The sequence below is a fragment of the Sorex araneus genome, chromosome 8 (assembly GCF_027595985.1).
Source record: "Sorex araneus isolate mSorAra2 chromosome 8, mSorAra2.pri, whole genome shotgun sequence".
Classification (NCBI taxonomy): domain Eukaryota; kingdom Metazoa; phylum Chordata; class Mammalia; order Eulipotyphla; family Soricidae; genus Sorex; species Sorex araneus.
The window spans coordinates 48,207,491-48,223,107 of record NC_073309.1 but is presented as its reverse complement, the minus strand read 5'-3'; the positions used below and the strand labels follow the sequence as shown (position 1 = coordinate 48,223,107).

General features: G+C 49.0%; 1 protein-coding gene across 2 annotated transcripts in view; it reads left to right on the top strand.

The window, feature by feature from the left end:
* LOC129406810 (poliovirus receptor homolog) overlaps positions 1-5,748 on the top strand; it is a 31,398-nt gene extending 25,650 nt beyond the window's left edge. Inside the window, exons 6-8 of one of the 2 annotated variants that reach the window (XM_055145994.1) lie at positions 503-534; positions 1,018-1,118; positions 5,260-5,748. In XM_055145994.1, the coding sequence (XP_055001969.1) occupies positions 503-534; positions 1,018-1,098 (113 nt within the window). In that variant the 3' untranslated portion in view covers positions 1,099-1,118; positions 5,260-5,748. Of the gene's footprint in view, positions 1-502; positions 535-1,017; positions 1,119-1,945; positions 2,585-5,259 lie in introns of those variants that run through there. The other variant, XM_055145995.1, reaches the window with a different exon arrangement.
* The last annotated feature ends 9,869 nt before the right edge of the window (positions 5,749-15,617 follow it).

The window sequence follows — 15,617 nt, the reverse complement described above, 5'->3', positions numbered from 1 at the left end:
CCCGGATTTGATCCCAGCACCCTATGTGGTCCCCCAGCTTCACCAGCAGTGTTCGCTGAGTGCAGAGCCAACAGTGGGCCCTGAGCTTCGCTGGTTGTGGGCTAAAACCCAATACTACTACTACTATTGGTAATAATGGGGCAGGGATAGTGTTTGGCTTGTGTGATTTATTGATTTATATCCAATAACAGGCCGGATAGGGTTTGTGGTATTGATTCATTGATTGAAAATTAATAACAGGCCGGGATAAGGTTCAGTGGTGGAACATGTGACTTGCATATGTGAGATGCCAGGTGTGATTTCTGACACTGCAGAGGAAGGAAAGGAAAGAATCAAGTGAATCCCGAGGAGTTACTGAATAAAACCTCTCCCCAACCCTGTTTTAGAACTGTGGGTCTCTGAGGGAAGGGGAGCCCTGTGGGCCTGCAGTCATGGTCCCCAGGCCCCTGGGTCTGCCCATGACTGCCTGCAGGTTCCTGATGCGTCTGCTCTGTGTCCACAGGTCAGGACCCCCACAGCGCCCCTGATCACAGGGTAAGTGTGGGTGGGTGCTGAGGTGGATGAGGTGCCCACAGAGCACTGCCCAGTTGCTCTCCCAGGAGCACCCCATTTGTGGCTCCCAAATCTCTCACACTTACTCACAACCGACCCTAGTTTGCTGGCTCTGTGCTAGGGCTGCTGGTAAGTTTACATTTCTGCACTCCTGACTCTGAGTTTGGGGGTCAGCCAGGGCAGAGCTGGAGAATCATGTGTTTTCAAGGAAGAAACACAAGCCCCCCCAGTGGGCAAAACATGTGCCAGCCAGGCCAGCACCACTTCCTGTGCTGTCTCTCAAACGTGGGGTCTACATTTTAATGGGTGTTCCTTGTCGGCCCCTCAAGATGCATCTGGGGAAACTGCCTGGCCCCCAGAGAGAATGACCCACAGGCCTGACCTCTGGGCCGAGGGGCTATTGGGAGAGTCACTGGTTTTGTCTGAAAGGACCTTGCAGGTCAGGTTTGAATCTCCCCTTTCCAGCCTGTCTCCTATGCAGCTGTGCAGAGTGAAGCCGGCACTTCCCAGGATCCACCAACAGAGGACAAAGATGGACCAACCTAGAGATGCTGGAGCAGGGGCAGGTGAGTTCAGGGCTGACCTCAGGATGCTGACCTCAGGACAAAGCTCTCCCTGTACACTGATCCCCCCCTTACTTTTTGAATAGTAGCATAGAAGCTGTCCAGAAGCACAGAAGCTTTTAGCATAGTGGCGGAACTCTACTTAGTCATGCCACAGCAGGTGCCCAGCAGATATGCTGGTTACTTAGTGTTACAGCTCAGTTACAGTTCACGGAAAGGGCCCTGGTGAATCAATCAGGGATACTTCTGGGGACTGTTTAAAGGCAAAAGTGAGGGTGAAGATCAGATTGTGGATCCTTGTGCCTACTACACTAGGTCGCTGTCCCTGCTGAACCCCGTGGTGACAAGCCTTCCCCGCTGCCCCTTGTCACCAGCAGGGACTGAGACTGTCCTGGTGTCATACCCGGTTCTCTTCTTTGCCCTCCTGCCTCCCTCTCTTCTGTAGAAGGACCCAGGTGTCAGCCATGTAGAAGAAACTCCCAACCCAAGACCCTGAATTCATCCTCCTGCAAAGGGCTTTGTCCATGTCAGGGACCATCACAGGTTCAGGGATTAGGACCTGGATGTCTGGGACCCATTATTCTAACCTCCACTGTGCCCTGGGCCCTGCTCCAGAGCAGGTACTGAGACTCTTCCCCAGGAGGATATTTCTGCACAGAGAGGATGATGGATGAATGGATGGACAGATTGATGATGGATGGATGGATAAATAGATGGGTAGATAGATGTTGGATACTATTGGTTAGTCTTTTCTTTATCTGATATCTGATATCTGATGTCTTTCTTTATCTGATATCTGATGTCTTTTCTGATATCTTTGATGAATACAGATGCTAAGATCCTCAAAAAAGTATTAGCAAATAGAACCCAGCAATTCATCAAAAAGATTATACGTCATGACCAAGTGGGTTCATGCCAAGGATGCACGGATGGTTTAACATTTGCAAGTCAATCAACATAATTAATCAGATCAATAAAAGAAAGGACAAAAACCATATGATCAGATCAATAGATGCAGAGAAAGCATTTGATAAGATCCAGCACCCATTTATGATGAAAACTCTCACCAAAATGGGAATTGAAGGAACTCAATTAGTCAAAGCCATCTACTACAATTCTACAGCAAGCATCCTCAACTGGAAAAAACTAAGAGCCTTCCTTCTAAGATCAGGGACAAGATAAGTATTCTCACTCTCACCACTATTATTCAATATAGTACTGGTAGTACTAGAAATAGCAGTCAGGCAAGAAAAAGACGTTAAGGGCATCCAAATAGGAAAGGAAGAAATCAAATTGTCACTATTTGCAGATGACATGATACTATATTTAGAGAAAATTTCTCAAAGAAGAAATTAGAATGGCCAAAAGGCACATGAAAAAATGCTCTTCATCACTAATAATCAGGGAGACACAGATCAAAACAACTATGAGATTGTCACCTCACACCAAAGAGACTGGCACACATCCAAAAGAACAAAAACAATAAGTGTTGGTGTAGATGTGGGGAGAAAAGGACTCTCTTTCACTGCTGGTGGGAATGCCGACTGGTCCAGCCTTTTTGGAAAACAATATGGACATTTCTCAAAAAACTAGAAATCAAGCTCCCATGTGACCCAGCAATACCACTTCTGGGAATATATCTGGAGATGCAAAAAAGTACAGTAGAAATGACATATGCACCTGTATGTTTATTGCAGCACTATTTACAATAACCAGAATCTGGAAAAAACCTGAGTGCCTGAGAACAGATGACTGGTTAAATAAACTTTGGTATATCTACACAATGGACTACTATGCAACTGTTTAGAAAAAAATGAAGTCATAAAATTTGCATGTAAGTGGATCAACATGGAGAGTATCATGCTAAGTGAAATGAGTCAGAAAGACAGGGACAGACATAAAAGGACTGGACTCATTTGTAGACTATAAAGTAACATAATAGGAGACTAACACCTAAGGACAGTTAAAATAAGGGTCAGGAGGACTGCCCCACATCTTGATAGCCAATCTCATGGACTAGGGGAAAAGGTAGCTGAGACGGAGAGAGGAGCACTAAATAAATGATGGTTGGAGAGATCACTCGGGATAGTAGATGCATGTTGAAAGTAGACTATGGACCAAACATGATGGCTATTTGTTACCTGTATTGCAGACCATAACACCCAAAAGGACAGAAAGAGTAAGAGGGATTGTGCCTGCCACAGAGGCAGGAGGTGGGAAGGGGTGGGGGTGGGGGAGGGATACTGGGAACATTGTGGGTGGGGAATGGGCACTGGTGGAAGGGTGGATACTTGAACATTGTTTGACTGAAATGCAATCATGAAAGTTTTTAACTCTGTAAGTGTATCTCACAATAATTCATTTAAATAAATAAATAAATAAATAAATAAAAATTGATGATTGGAAGAAAGGGAAGATGGTCATGGAGGGTCTTAGAGGAGCCCCTGAGACATCCATGATAATTATTGTTTTACGATATTTAAATTTAAATTCAGACCTTTTGAAAAGAGAGAAAGCAAAGTGTCTGTGATTTGCCCTCGTGTGAAAATCAGAGCCTGCAGGATGATTTAAGGGTTGTGTCCAGTAGGTTGAGGTAAAGGGCTCCCAGCGGATTCTCCACTCTGGAGCTGCTAGAGTGAATCGCAACACAAAACCCATAATGTCCCTCTACCCGAGGAAGTCCAGATGCCAGAGAGGTCCCAGCGCTGCCCAATGAAAACCCAGAAGGTGTACATCCAGCAGTGCAGAAGCGTGAGGAATGAACCTTGGGCCATGAGCTGTGGCCTGGGGCCTCTCCATCTCTGCAGGCTGCTGCCACTGCCTCTGGCTGTCGCATGAACCCTGATGCTGACCTAGGACTGGTGGCCAGCGCCCCTGGGGATTGGGACTGGATAGGAAACAATTATTTGTGTTCTTGGTCAGACCCTATGTCTTATTAAAAATGGTATTATCATCCTGTTTTGCTGACCAAAGATGTTGAGAGGTCAGTGGTTTGATATCCACCTCGAAAGGGGGATATGTTATGATGAAATTTATGATATGTATCATTGATTTTATAATGGATTCATAACACCTAGTTTAAAGAGATGATTTTACTGGTTGGTGGAAAGACCATTTTCAAAGATGTCCACCCTGTCTGCACTTGGGATGAACTTCTGTTTCAAGCTAAGAAAATGCTGATGTCAAGAAACTCTCTGTAGGGGGCTGGAACAACAGTATAGTGGGTGGGATGTTTGCCTTGCACGCGGCTGACCTGGGTTCGGTCCTTGGCATACCATATGGTCCCCCAAGCACCACCAAAAGTAACTCCTGAGTGCAGAGCCAGGAGTAACCCCTGAGCATCGCTGGGCATGACCCCAAAATCAAAAAAATTAAAATAAAAATAAGAAACTCCTTGTAGCCAGGCTCATAAGATGCCATCATGTGCATGCAACCCTGCATTGATTGAACATGAAACAAAAATTATGATTAGGTTTCAGTAATGCCTGATGAACACAGACTGTGGGACCCCTTGATGTTGGTGGGCCCCACAGGTGAATTATGTGAAGCGAGGAGAAAAAAGATGGTCACTTTCTCCACAACCGCCTCTACCACCAGGGACCCAGGGTTACTGGGTTCTTGTCTTGCTCTCGGAAAAGGATTTCAGGAGTAGACAAGCAGTGAAGTAAACAGATTTTATTTAGAGGTTTCTGAGGGAAGGAGAAAGGATAAGTGGGAGAGAGAATAGTAATAGTAACGTGCTCAAGAGAGAACTCGGGCTTCTCCTAGAGTGGAGAGAGCCCCTACACACATCCAAGCTTTAGACACGAAAGCATGAAAGTCCACATCTCAAGAGGGGAGATGTGGGCGACACATGTGCTCAGCCATGTGGGCATAAGCAGCACATGGGCTCAGGCAGCATATGCGCCCCCTTCCTTTGTTCAAGGTGGCTTTTATAGGGTTTCTTCAACCTGCCCCCACGTGGGGCTCCTTTCCAGATAAAAGTCCATTGCTAAGAAGGTTACCAGGGATGTTGGAAGTGGTGATGGCCTTCTTGGGGCTGAATTAATCAGGGAGAGTTTGAGGAACTTTCTGGGAGAGGGGTCCATCATCCTCAGGGTCTGCTGATGGTCTTATCCGGTCTTCTGTTTTCTGGATCCAAAAGGTGGATCAGGACTTCTCTGCGCCTGCAGCCCCAGAATGACTGAGGAAGAGGAGGAAGCTGCTTTGGACACCAGCAGCCCGCCAGCAACCTGCAGTATGTGACTTGAGCGTTTCCGCCAGGTCCCCCATGCGGGGGCCCGGCGTTTCTCTTTTTTTTAATCTCTCTCTCTCTCTCCTTCAACTTCTCCTGAGCACAGCACAGACTCCACCCCACTTCTCTGAGCACAAAATGGAGAGACGCACCCAAATGCGCGGCGCGGCTGGCGGGAGATCGAGGGCGGGGAAGTACTGGTCTCCGCCCACATCGGACACTTAAAGAGAGTGCAGCCACGTGGGCTTTCCCACTTCTCCACGCCCGCAGCCCCAGTATGACGGAGGAGGACAAGGGAGCTTTCCCACTTCCGCCCGTGCGGGGGGGCCGGTATTTCTCTAGGTTTTCCCATCTTATGAGCACCATAAAAGGGTAAAAGATTGTAGTGATAGAATTTCAGACAGAATTTTCCCTGGACTTTAGACAGAAACCCAAAACCGCGCGGCCGCGCGACCTAATGTCATCTTAGTATCAGCAATACGTAATGGTTCCTTCTTAATGGGTCGGACTTTTGTGGGAGATCCTAACAAGAATAGTAAGTATTTTGTTGAAATATTGAAGGCAATCAAAGTGGTAGCCATCTCTCTAGACTGAACTAAGCTATATCCCCAAGCCGGCTGAGAAGAAATATCCTTCTTTCTCGGGAAGAAACGCGGCGTGGTGTCAAACATAGTGTGATGTCCATTAAGCAAACAGACTTGGTGGCGTGGGAATGGGATATAAGGGGAAAAATTATGTACATGGACCAGCGGGACGCTGGTGGTATCTCGAGCCGGAGCTGATATCAGCGCAAGACCTTTGGTTCCAGAAACTGCTTGCAGACACTCTACTAGACTATCAACTAAGCCAGAGTCCCACGCCGGCCGATGATGGGAAATAACCATCCTCTTCGTTTTTTTTTTCCCTTTGTCAGACAGCGTGGCGATTACTAAACAGGCGTGAACTCGGTGGCGCGGGGCAAGGGGGAAAAAGAAAAGTTATGTAACAAACAGTGGGACTTAATATCTCTATATTCTTAGCAATGGAGAACTATCAAATGCCTACTTGGCAATAGGACTGTCTTTTTCTTGTTGGGGGGAAACCCCAGCAACGGTAGTGAGTTGTGTGTTGAAACATGGAATGTAATCGAGATAAGCGTAAACGAAGTGAAACTTATCACGTACAAGGGTGGGGACTGGGGAGGTGGGAGGGGGCGGCAGATATACTGGGGGTGGTGGTGATGGAAGATGGGCACTGGTGAAGGGAAGGGTGTTTGAGTATTGTATAACTGACATAATCCTGAGAACTTTGTAACCCTCCACTTGGTGATTCAATAAAAAAATTTAAAAAAAAAAAAAAAGGTGGATCAGTCTTAAGATTCTCCTTCCTGGAAACTTTGATAATCGAAGTTTAATTGCCCAGGGCCTTTCCCTATATACGTGCCTACATCACCCTGAGATTTGTCTAGGCCTCAGGGGCTCGCCTGCCTGGACCCACCAGTCTGATCAACCTCCCATTCTCCTACCATGGATTGTCTCGATGCGCTGGATTAAGTGAACACTGGTCACAACAATAAAACAGTATTGCTCTCGAATTTTGTCCCCCTGGGTCCCCCACTTATTATTAGACTTTGCTTATTTTTCTTTTCCAAGGAAGGAGGACGTTTGAGAGCAAAAATGAGGCTAAACAAAGAACATGTGTGAGCTCCATGGACCCCACTTCCTGTTGCTTTTTATTGCCTTGCTACTTCCTGCCTTCTAAATAAATGTTTGCTTGTGATTCTGAGGTCCCGTAGAATCCTTCTGGGGGAGCACAAGAATCAGTGAGCAGGGGACATATCCTGACCCCTCACCTCTTTCCCCTGCTCAGTCCCTGACACCCTGGAAGTGGCACCCCTCCCCCCCCAACACAAGATACCCTTTGGGGCCAGAACAACCACCACCCAGTGAACCACACAATGACAGCCTTTATGAGAGGCCAGCAGGGGAGAATGTTCTAGGCTTTTCAGACATGTGGTGTTCTCTCAGGCCCAGAAACGGCTCTGCAGAAGGCCCTACGGTGGACAATAGCGATGGCCACTAGTCCCGAGGAAAGTCTTCCGGGTCACTACAGGGTCCCCAGGACTGTGGGCCTGAACCTCAGTGAGCACCACAGAAAACCATGTGTGAGCAAAGAGCTGAGTGTGGGAGCCGCCCCCACAGTTATAGCCACGGGTGGGGGGTGGGGAGGAGAGAAAATAATAACAGCGAGAACAAAGTGATAGTAACACAAGTTCCTGAACAGAAAGGGTGAGAAAATGAGCTTGAATTTCTAGGACAATGTTCTGATCATCCAGGAGGGAAATCCAAATCTCATGAGATCTAAAGATTTCTATTGTGTGTATGTCTGTGTGTGTCATTGTGTACATATACGTGTGTGTCTGATACGTGTCTGTTTCTCTGTTTCTGTTTCTCTGTGCATGTTCGCTGTCACCTGTTCAGGAATAACCCTGCCCTTGGTACTTTCACGTGGTCCCTAAAGAAGACCATCACCACTCCCAACCTCCCTGGGAACCTTAGCAACGAACTTTTACCTGGAAGGAAATCCCACGTGGAGGCAGGTTGAAGAAACCCTATAAAAGCCACCTTGAACAAAGGAAGGGCGCATATGCTGCCTGAGCCCATGTGCTGCTTGTGCCCACATGGCTGAGCACATGTGTCGCCCACATCTCCCCTCTTGAGATGTGGACTTTCATGCTTTCGTGTCTAAAGCTTGGATGTGTGTAGGGGCTCTCTCCACTCTAGGAGAAGCCCGCGTTCTCTCTTGAGCACGTTACTATTACTATTCTCTCTCCCACTTATCCTTTCTCCTTCCCTCAGAAACCTCTAAATAAATCTGTTACTTCACTGCTTGTCTACTCCTGAAATCCTTTTCCGTGAGCAAGACAAGAACCCAGTAACTCTGGGTCCCGGGTGGTAGAAGCGGTTGTGGAGAAAGTGACTGTCTTTCTCCTCCCTGCTTCACATAAGTCACCTGTGGGGCCCACCGACATCACTGGGAGACTAAGGACTGACATGGGGGAAGCCCTGGAACATCCCTGACTGTGGGAGCACTCGGGAGTGCTCAGTGTCCTCATCCCTTTTCACTAACTAGGAAAAGGACCAGAGAGGCCCAGGAACCAGCATGATGCCTCCCAGCAGAGCCCTCTGTCTCCTTCTCTTTCTTTCCTATTTGTATTTTTGTTTTCACGCCATGCTCTATTGGGGTGAGTAGCCAAGAAGTCTGGCTCACCCCTGTTTGCCTAATTAAAGAGCCTTTATTAATCCGCAGGGGCTGCTGAACCTACAAGGGTTTCAGGGCAAGGAACAGCCCAAGCTGAGTCCAGGCAGAGTTTTCACACATTCTTATCACATCCTGGTTGGAACATCCATGAGCTGTTTTTTTAAGCAAGCAAGCATGATCTTAGTACAGAAGCGGGATATTCCAGTTTAGCCTTCAAAAGTTTAGAACTGGTTTTTTTTGTTTGTTTGTTTGGCAGCTGGAAAGAGCAATGTATGGCAGCTACTTTGTCTATAAATGAGGCTATTCCCCAGTTTGTTCTGGGGTTTCCTGTCCCTGGGTCCCTGCACCCCTGCAGTGTCCCATCCTGTTTCTTGGCTCTTCTTTTATTCAACTTGTGTTTTTCTGCTAACTTTGGGTCATCTCGTCACAATACTTGGTGGAACTCGGTTTAACAGTGACCAAAATGCAGAAAGAGCCCAAAGAATGGGAAATAATATTTATCCAATACCCATCTGAGAAGGAATTAATACCCAGGATATACAAGACACTAGTAGAATTGTATAAGAAAAAACCTCCAACCCCATCAAAAACTGGGGAGAAGAAATGAACAGAAGTTTCCTCAAAAAAAAGAAATACAAATGGCCAAAAGGCACTCCTGGCTCTATACTCAGGAATTACTTCCTGCAGTGCTCAGGGACCAAATGGGAAACTGGGGTTGTGTAGGATAAGATAGCCTCTGGTAGTTTAGGCTTATTGGGTTACTCCCACCACAGTGCTCCCATTCCTCTGTGTTTCTTTGTAGCTTCTTAATGTTCTGTTGACTTGTAAATATTGTTTTTCTCTTCTCCTTGAGTTATTTGCATAGTTCATTCAGAGCAATGTCCTTTTTGTATGGACATAGCAAGAGATACATTGAGGCTTACAAGGCAGCTTTCCTGGCAACATCTTGCCACAGACTCAGACTACAGCACTAAGGCCAGATTAATCATTTCTCACCTTAGCAGGGTCCGAATCTAGTTATTACTTTTTGGATCATGACAGCATTTGTCCATGACCAAGGTCTTAACTTATAGTTAAGCATTAGGCACTCTGGCCAGGCCCATCTTGATGCCAGGGTAGCACATAACTCACCGCTTGCCCTGGGTCCATCCCGTCCCTCCTCGGGACCCTGCTTTTGGGGGTGCTAGGAAGTAAGGGCAGCTGAGGCTTAGGTTGAGAGAACAGATGCCCAGGAGGAAAATATCATGTAGAGTCAAATGACTCCCAGGTTACAAAAGCATAGAATTTGCTAAGTCTTCCTGTGTCCATACAAAAAAGGACATTGCTCTGAATAAACTATGCAAAGGACTCAAGGAGAAGAGAAAAACAATATTTACAAGTCAACAGAACATTAAGAAAGAAGCTACAAATAAACACAGAGGAGGGGCTGGAGGTATAGCACAGCGGGTAGGGCATTTGCCTTGCACTTGGCCGACCCGGGTTCGATTCCCAGCATCCCATATGGTCCCCTGAGCAACACCAGGGGTGATTCCTGAGTGCAAAGCCAGGAGTAACCCCGTGCATCGCCGGGTGTGACCCAAAAAAGAAAAAAATAAATAAATAAACACAGAGGAGTGGGAGCACTGTGGTGGGAGTAACCCAATAAACCTAAACTACCTGAGGCTATGTTATCCTATAGGGTTGAACCTGGGTCAGCCAGTTACAAGGCAAATGCCCTGGTCCCAATGTACTAGTGCTCTGACCCTTGGAATCTGGTTTTGAACAACACCCTGCAATACTCGTGGGTTACTACGGGCTCTACACTCAGGAATTACTACTACTGGCAGTCTTCAGGGAGCCCTATGGAATGATGTGGATCAAAATGTGGTCAGCCAGGTGCAAGGCAGTGGCCCACCTGCTGTACTATCTCTCCATCCTCACATATGAATTTTTTTTTTGGCAGCACCCAGCAATTCTCAAGGGTTGCTCCTGGCTCTCTGCTCAGAGATCACTCTTGGTGAGCTCACGGGACCATATGGGATGCTGGGAATTGCTGGTCCGCTGAGCATCAATGCAAGCACCTCTGTATTAGTTCTGGTCATGGAACATTTTAACCACAATATTTTTTCAAAATTTAAAAATGCAGCGCCCCACATGCAGGCACTGGCAAGAGGGAACAGAGCAGAAATTCCCAAGCATGTGACACTGCAGAGCAGGGTCTGGATCCCGAGGACATGAGCACATTTGACATCTGTCCCCAGGTCACTAAAGTGACAGAATGAGATTCTGACCCTCTCAAGACATCCCAAATGCCTCAGGGCCATGTCATGTTGCCTGACTCAGCTGCCCCTCATGGCACCTGTATGAAATGTGGGCGGGATCTTCTCTTCTCTTCAAGTGTGGGCTCCTCGGTGTTCCTGTCCCAGAGCCTGTCCCTGTCCCGTCTCTAGATGTCCCCGAGGTCTCTATCACCCTCTATGATGACATCGGGCAGCAGGGCCACAGGGAGACCAGCCTGACTTGTGAGGCCCGCAGCAACCCGGAGCCCAAGAGCTATAACTGGAGCACGTGAGTCTTGGGGCTGATCTGGGCCTGACAGGGGAGGCTAGGGATGAACTCTCAACTATTGGGGGGCAGGACCTGGCTTCCCAGACTCCAAGGTGAAGAGGAGGAGGGCCTGACCTGGACTCCTGTATTTGAGGAAACGGTGCTGGGAGCCAGGGACTAGTGAGGGGGCTGGGATGGACTCCTGGGTCTGAGGGAGAAGGGACAGGGGGTGATTACTAGTTCCTAGGGAAAAGGCTGCGTTGGACAGCTGGGTCTGAGGGAGGAGGTATTGGGGCTGCACCTCTGGGTCTGAGGGAGGAGGTATATGATGGATCTGTGGATCTAAAGGGGGGAGGATTGCAAGACAGACTAATTAGGGAGAGGGAGGAAAGACTAAGGTGTGAACTCCTTGATCAGTTTCGGGTATTTTTGTTTGTGTCAGGGGCTCAAACCAAGCAGTGCCAGGGCTTATTCCTGGCTCTGCAATCCGGGATCACTCCTGGTGCGGCTCCAGGGATTGTGTGGGGTCTTGGGGGTCAAATCTGGGTTGGTCACAGGCAAGGCAAGTTCCCTACCTGCTATCTCTCTGGCTCTGGACTCCTGGGTTTGAAGGGGAGGAGGCTGGCAAATAAACTACTGGGTCTGAGGGAGGAGGCTGGAGATGACCCCTGATCTGCAAGGAAGGAAAAGCAAAGGGATCCAGAGAGAGAGATAGAGAAAAAGAGAGAGAGAGAGAGAGAGAGAGAGAGAGAGAGAGAGAGAGAGAGAGAGAGAGAGAGTCACCTCTGACCCCTAATAGACTGTCTTGTCTGTGGGCAGGAAAAAGTGCTCAGGGCTCAGTTGAGGACAGGGACCCAGATGTGTGGACCTGGAACTCAAACCTAGCACCCACACCCACATTGGTCTTCTATGAAATAAAGGGAACATGCACACACAGTTTCTGGGGGCTTCATCCCTGGCAGCAGGTACCCCAGCTCTTCACAGTTCTGCCCCTTGCCTTGTCTTTACCTCCTGCCCTCATCCCCACTGAGCACTGGGCCATGCGGGGTCAAAGATCACCTGCACCCAGTAGGGGCATCACTAGCTGGTTCCCCCCAAGGACCCGGAGAGCAGAGCAAAGGAGGCAGTAACTGACCCGGGGTCTGAGGGATCGGGGCAGCTCTGGGATTCTTCTCAGGACTGGGCTTTCCTCTCACTGAGGCAGGAGCTCTCTGGGTCACTGACAGAGGAGGGCCTGGAGGTCAGTTCCAGCAGGTTCTCTCAGGCCACCAGGTGTGTGCTGAGGAGAGCAGCAGCTTGGGGACAGGGGTCAGAGTGGAGGCCACACAGGCCCTAAGAACTGGAAGGTTCTGGATGGATTATGAAGCTGACCCAGGACCTGCTGTGCACTTATGGGGGAGTGAGAGGGAGAGTGGGGGGACTCCAGGTACCCCTCAACTTGGGTCACACAGGGGAAAGTGTGGGGTTGCTTAGTCCCTGTCACTCTGGGCCCCAGCAGAGGCCGCGTTCTCACCCGCCTGTGTCCCCCAGGACCACGGGTCCCTTGCCCCCATCTGCTGTACCCCAGGGCTCCCGGCTCCTGATCCAGCCCACTGAGGAGTCCATCATCACGACCCTCATCTGCTGCGTCTCCAATGCCCTGGGGACAGGCCAGGCAGCCATGAGAGTCCAGGTCCCAGGTGAGAACAGTGGGGAGCACGGAGACGCCCCAGCAGGGCTGTCTCTGAGGAGGGATGGGAGAGTCCCCAAGGAAGGAGCCCTCAGCCATGAGATGCTTCTGGACTCCTGCCGAGGCCTATGCCTGGACACTCAGAAAGGCCTTTCTAGGGGCTGGGGCCGAGCTCTCGCCATTGCAGCTGCTGGAAATGCTACAGATGGAGATGAAAATGGCCCAGTCAGGTTTGATTAGATCTGGGAGCCCCAAGTGCGGGTGTAAAGCAGGAACTTTCCTGATTTTCTCTGCACTGTTCTTGGTGCTGGCTCTATTCTCAGCCGACTCTGCCCTCAGTAATCAAGGCACATGGACACTCCAGGTGCCCATCCCGCCCTTTAGTGGGGCCTGGGAGAATGCAATACCTTTTCCTGTTTTGCTTTTCTTTTGGTGGGGGGGAGTGTCACACTCGGGGTTGCTCAAGGTTTATTCCTGGCTCTGTTCTCAAGGATGATACCCGATAGTACTTTGGGGACCATATGGGGTAGTGGAGAAGGAACCCAGGTAGTTGTGTGCAGGGCCAGCGCTTCCCCACTGTGCAGTCTCTCAGGCCCCTGAACTCAACACTGACAGTGGTTCTGGCCAATCCCATAAGCCAAAAAGAGGGGAGCGCTCTGATTGGTCAGTCCTGGGTCCTGCCTCCTGGACCACAGATCTCTATGGAGTGAAATTAGGGGCAGCGGATAGGAGTGAGGGACAATGCGCAGGCAGGGGGACATCATAGTCTCCCATCCTAAATTCCTCTTCCTCCTCTTCCTCCAGGATCTCCCAGGGAACCGTCACCCTCTCGCTCGATTCTCCGGTTCGGACTCTGGGTTTCAGGAATCGTGTTTGTGGCTGTGCTGGGGGCCCTGGTTTATTCCCAGAGTCGGAGACAGTCCCGTGAGTGTCTCTGGAACATTCCCCACCCTTGTGTCGGCCCTGAGCATCCCGAGTCACGATTCCTGAGCCCGACCCCGCGCGAGGCTCTGTGCTTGTCCCCCCAGGCAGCCTGTCCTGCGTGTCCCCACAGCCGGGCAGCCCCGACCCTGCAGACAGGGTCTCCCACCCGAGAGAGTGAAGCCCCCGATTCCAGGCCCGATAAGCAGTGGGCACCCACCTGGGACACAGGGGGACCGAGGGCAGAGTGACACCCCCAGCTGTCTCTCATGTCCCTTGCTTGGAGAGACCCCTAATGCTCCTACAGACAAGAGGGGGCAGCAGGCACCTGGACCCCTCTGCAGGGGCTGAGGAGGAAGAACTGGGAAATGTGAAGTAACAGGCCACGATGGGTTCAGCCAGTATTGATCGATGATTAATTCTAGGGCTGGGGACCCAGAACCACTGCACAACAGGTAGGATGCCTGCCTTGCCCACAGCCAGCCCCCTTTTAACACTGACTTCTTATTTGGTCACCCATGTCCACCATGTTGTAGGATATCATTGGTTTGTCCTTTCTCCTTTGTCACAAAGAGTTTGGGTTTATCTGGTAATAATCTCTAAACATTTTAAGACAACATTGGTAGGTCCTGTTCTCCTTGCTACAAGGAGCTTAGGTATATTGGTCACACCCGTCAAAGTGCCCCTGAGTAATTCCCATTCTTTTGTCTATCTGTTACCACTTCTCTATGCTCTCTTCCCCAACCAGTTATTCAGATTTTCCCCCAATCAGACTCTGTTAATTTGTAAGGTCAGACCTTTCTTGGACACTGAACTTGTATTGTAAGTTAATATTACCTTTCTCGACCGGCACCGCCTGCTGCCAAGATGTGATCTCGGGGGCCGCATGTGTGTGCGGCCTCTCCACAGCTGCATGAACGTGACTCCAGATGCCAGCTAAATTTTTCGGCATGGGTAGCTCCTCGCAGAATGTCTCCAGACTGAGAACTAAACCATGGCCCTATGCCCGCCCAGGAGGGGAAAGGTATTTCTCTCTCTTGTCTCTTCCTTGCTGGGGGTGAAGGGCGTGGTGACCGCCATATTATGATGACCACAGATGGGGTTAACAAGCTTGCAATGATCCAATACCTGGAAGAAATCTCCCTGGACTTAGTTGCTAAAGTACAGAAATCCAAAACCACGCAGCCGCTACCGTGGCCACGTGACCTCATATCTCTTCACAACAAGTCTGACTCTAGTGGGGTACTCCTAACAATAATAGTGAGGTTTGTGTTGAAATATTGAATGTAACCAAAGTAAATAAAGTGAAATTTATCAATTATAAGGTGGAGGGGTGTGGGGGGTGGCAAGATGGGAGGTGTACATTTTTTTTTGGTGGTAGGATATGGGCACTGGTGAAGGGATGGTTGTTTCAGCATTGTATAACTGAGACTTAAGCCTGAAGGCATTGTAATTTCCACATGGTGATTCAATAAAAAAAAATTTAAAAATTGCCTTTCTCCTCTCCTTGTGTCATTTGAATAGTTTACTTTAAAGCAATGTCTTTTTTGCATGTACAAAGAAAGACAGTTGTTAATATGCTTTTGTAACATGGGATTTAATTGGCTTTGAATATTATTCACTACCGGGCATCTGCTTTCTCGACTTAAGCCTCAGCTGCCCTTACTTCCTAGCACCTCCAAAAGCAGGGTCCCGATGAGGGACAGGACGGATCCGGGGCAAGCGGTGAGTTATGTGCTACCCTGGCATCGAGATGGGTCTAGCCAAAGTGCCTAATGCTTAACTATATGTTAAGAGCTTGGTCATGCTGTCATGATCCAAAAGTAACAACGAGACAAGGACCCTGCTAGGGATAGGAAAGACTAATCTGGCCTGAGCACTGTAGTTTGAGATCGAGGTGACCCCAGGAGAG